Source organism: Sinocyclocheilus anshuiensis, unplaced genomic scaffold (assembly GCF_001515605.1).
Source record: "Sinocyclocheilus anshuiensis isolate Anshui unplaced genomic scaffold, SAMN03320099.WGS_v1.1 scaffold2081, whole genome shotgun sequence".
Lineage (NCBI taxonomy): Eukaryota > Metazoa > Chordata > Actinopteri > Cypriniformes > Cyprinidae > Sinocyclocheilus > Sinocyclocheilus anshuiensis.
In genome coordinates, this window is record NW_015548360.1 from 107080 (window position 1) to 110744 (window position 3665).

Sequence of the window (3665 nt, forward strand, 5' to 3'; positions counted from 1 at the left end):
CAAAAAAAAAAACAAAAAAAACTGTAGCATCCATAAGACATGAAAAAAGTAAAAAATAAAGACTTCATTGTTCATATTTCATAAGCAAGAAATGAAGCAGGCCCTTGAAAACAAACTTTTCTATAGCCATCATTAATCAGATCCCAAATAAACACTTTGACTTTTAATACAATACTTATGCAAGAAATAAAGCCCAATACAAGGAAGCCACACCACCAAACCAAGAAGCAGAAGAAAAAAGCAATAAGGTGAGGTTTCAAATCAGTTAGCAGAGAATAAATTGCAGGCAAAAACGAAATCACTTTCTCACTCATCTTTAAAGTCTAGCCATACATGATTTTTCTTTTTTTTTTTTTAATGATACATATATATTTTTTTTTTTGGGGGAGGAAAGGGCAGATGGAACATGACCCTATAGATTCTAACACATAGCAATATGCCTCTAATTTAAATACTTTTCTAATAAGAGGTAGATCAAAAACGGTGTAAGAGAAGGGTGGAAAGAAAAACAAAACGATCACTTGTGCCCCTCTGGTCAGCGTTCGACGCCACGCGCGTAACGTACCCAGTGCGGAAGTGTTCGCGAGGGACTTGAGGTATCGCTGCGCGCGCTGGAGGTCTCAGGTGAGACGGAGCCCACCCTTTCCTCAGCTGAGGTAGCCAATGGCCTTACTAGTGTGGAAGCACTCTTTTACCATAATCAAATCATATTTACATTCTGCATGAAAACAAAAGGAATACTGGTTTCTCAGTTTCTTTACTAAACGTTTTTTCTTTGCTAAAGTTCATTTTATATATATTTTTTGTGCTTTTTTTTCCACTTTGAATGATAAACGAAATTTGTAAATGAAACCGTTCGCGCGTCCATCTCTACGTTACTGCTTGTTAGCCTAGAGACGCGCCCTTGACTATTGTAACCTATAGCTATCAACGCAAAAGCATCAGAACAGCTCCCCGAACCCCTGACATGCATTGACTGACGTTAAACACTGAAAATCTTCGGCATGTAAAGCCCAGTTTGATGCGAGAAAAAAAAAAAAGCCCGTCCCAAGACCAAACGGAGCGCGTTATTTGGAAAAGGAAAGGGAGGAAAAAGAACGATGAGCACGGGAAAAGAAAAAACAACCTCAATCGGGCTGGTCGTTATTTTAATTTGACAGACAACTAATCGCGCCGAGGATGAGGGGGTGTCAAAGAGGTTACAGCAGGACCTTGCTTATCCCTGACCTCTATTGCTTGCATCCAACCCTGACTGAAGTGTAATGAAATGCGGGTGAAACGTCTGCTACCGCCGAGACAGTTATTAGCATATTAGCACCGCATTGCTGCGGTATGTACGGGTGGCGTTATTTCTCATTACCTTGACGGTGTTCAGAGGGTGGTGGCTCCTCAGCGACACTGAGGCGCTTTTCTTTTCTTTCTCCTATCTGTAGCTTACACAGAAGCCCAAACTCCGCTCTTTCACTCGTGCGACGCGCGCAAACGTGTATATATATACAGTTAGTTATTCATGGCGCGAGTCAAAAGGAGCAAGGCGGAATTCGAGCATCATCCGTTAACTACAGACTAAATTTTACATTTTCTTAAAAAAATAAAAATGTTCAAGAACTATTAGCTTTATAAAGTATACAAAATACCACAAAGCAAAAAAAAAAAAAAAAAACAGAACTTTTTTCATATATCATTTTCTTTTTTTCTGAGGTACTCTAGCCTGAGGTAGATCAGTAAAATGCATATTAACTTGGTTTCCTGGCCAACACCAATCAACACTTTCCTCAGTCATAAGTGGCAGTGTTGCTCCACCTTCTTTCATAATTTGATATATGTATATATATCTATTCATCTATAAAATGCATCAGAATTTATAAAATGCCACTGGATCCCAGGACAGCGTACTTCCGTCAACAATCCTCTATCCATCTCAAGCCAAAGACCTTAAACCCCACCCTGTGTCACCCATTCCTTACCCCAAAAACAGTCTTGAAAAGCCTTTTACACTCAAATGCTGCATTTCCCAATAAACTCATAACCAAAACAAAGTTCAGCATCTGTCAATTAAGGTCTGTGCAGTTACCGTATTAAGGCAAGGACTGGGTGGCTGACTTTCTTACGATTTGTTTTAAGGGGGTGGTTGTGGTGCGGGGAAGTGCAGGTGTACACAATTTCACTGAAACTTCAGGAGGAATGGGTGTAAAAGCGGGCGGGGTTTGTAAGGACATTCCCTGACCCCTGAGATGGACGCATCCCATGTCCTTTCAGTCTCCGAGAAGACGCAGTGGCTCTATTTCCTCCGGGCGACTGGTGGACCTGTGGCCGAGGCCTTGGGCTGTTGCTGCCGCCTCACCTGAGAGATAATCTCCTGGATCTTCCTCTGGGCCAGCTGGTACACATGAAAGAAAAAGCAGAAAAAAATTACTCCAATCAAACAGCAAAATAACATACAACCATTAAAATACTTTATACTTAATAAATGGAAACAAAGTCAAAAATTTTAAAGTGATTATATATTGGACAAAGCTGTGTGTTTCCCAATCCCGTCCCCCCTCTCTCCCACTTCGCTTCCTATCTAATAACGGTCCAATCATAATAACGCTAAAAATTAATACATTAATTATTAATAAATGAATAAATAATTACATTACTATTTGCAGGGGCACCTTGGGGTTTAATTTTACCTTAAAGTAAATTGTGACCATAAATACATTTAAAAACAGTATTTCACAAATACATATTTCAATAATCATATAATACATTATCACTAATAAAATGAATAAAAAGTTGGATTAATTTTGAACTCCACATCAAAAGTTTGGCATGACAACACAACACTAACAAATTACTTATTTGTTGTTTTTGCCATCAAGCTGGGATCAGAGAAACTATTTTAACATCAGAAAATGACAAAATTTTGCCCTTTTCTGCAGCTCTAATATGTCTAGCAGCTCAATCACCTGGCTTGCATAGAAGTGGCCTGTGATTTTTACTACTACTTGGTCATTTTCATCAGGCGTCTGGTCCCGCGGGACAACCACCTCTGCACTGGTCAAGTTCTGTAGTTCATTCACCTAAAGAGAAACACGGAGCAGCTATGAATGCTGAGGATAAAAGCAGCTGTAAAGCAAACATGAGCACTAACAATTGATGTTACAAATGTAAAGTGGCCATTTACCGTTTTGCCTCCCTTGCCAATGACTCTGCCAGCGGCGAATGATGGCACTTTTATGTGAGCCTCTAATTTAACCTCTTCCTTCGGTCCAAAGAAGTTCTCCTCTTTTAACTTCCCAAAGATACGTCCCTGAGCCTAAGAAAAACAGCACAGAGAATCAGTGCATGAATATACAATCAAATGAGTGAATATTCATACAATGGCTCAATACATACAATGTCACAACATTTTTACCTTGAACTGTGCCTCTGGTGGTCCAGTAATAATGACCATTCTTTGCTTGGTGTCAATTTCATCAGCAGGTGCAATCTATCCCGACAAAAATGACAGATCTTAAACTTCAAACACTGCTACAGCATAGGAAAATAGAAAAACTTAAACCATTACGTTTAGCAAACAGTATCAGGGTCATAAAAGGTCATGCTTGCCATCACTCACTTTGATTGATGCACCAGCAAAGCGGCTGAGCTGTTTAATGTGCTGGCCCTGCTTGCCGATA

General features: G+C 39.8%; 1 protein-coding gene across 1 annotated transcript in view; it reads right to left on the minus strand.

Moving 5' to 3' along the window:
• Positions 1-356: 356 nt before the first annotated feature.
• igf2bp3 (insulin-like growth factor 2 mRNA binding protein 3) overlaps positions 357-3665 on the minus strand; it is a 34860-nt gene continuing 31551 nt past the window's right edge. The window contains exons 13-17 of the mRNA XM_016444598.1: positions 3605-3665; positions 3401-3475; positions 3170-3301; positions 2952-3065; positions 357-2380 (exon numbers count right to left, since the gene is read on the minus strand). The exon at positions 3605-3665 is cut by the window's right edge and continues 23 nt beyond it. Coding sequence (XP_016300084.1) covers positions 2282-2380; positions 2952-3065; positions 3170-3301; positions 3401-3475; positions 3605-3665 — 481 coding nt within the window. The 3' untranslated portion in view covers positions 357-2281. The remainder of the gene's footprint in view (positions 2381-2951; positions 3066-3169; positions 3302-3400; positions 3476-3604) is intronic.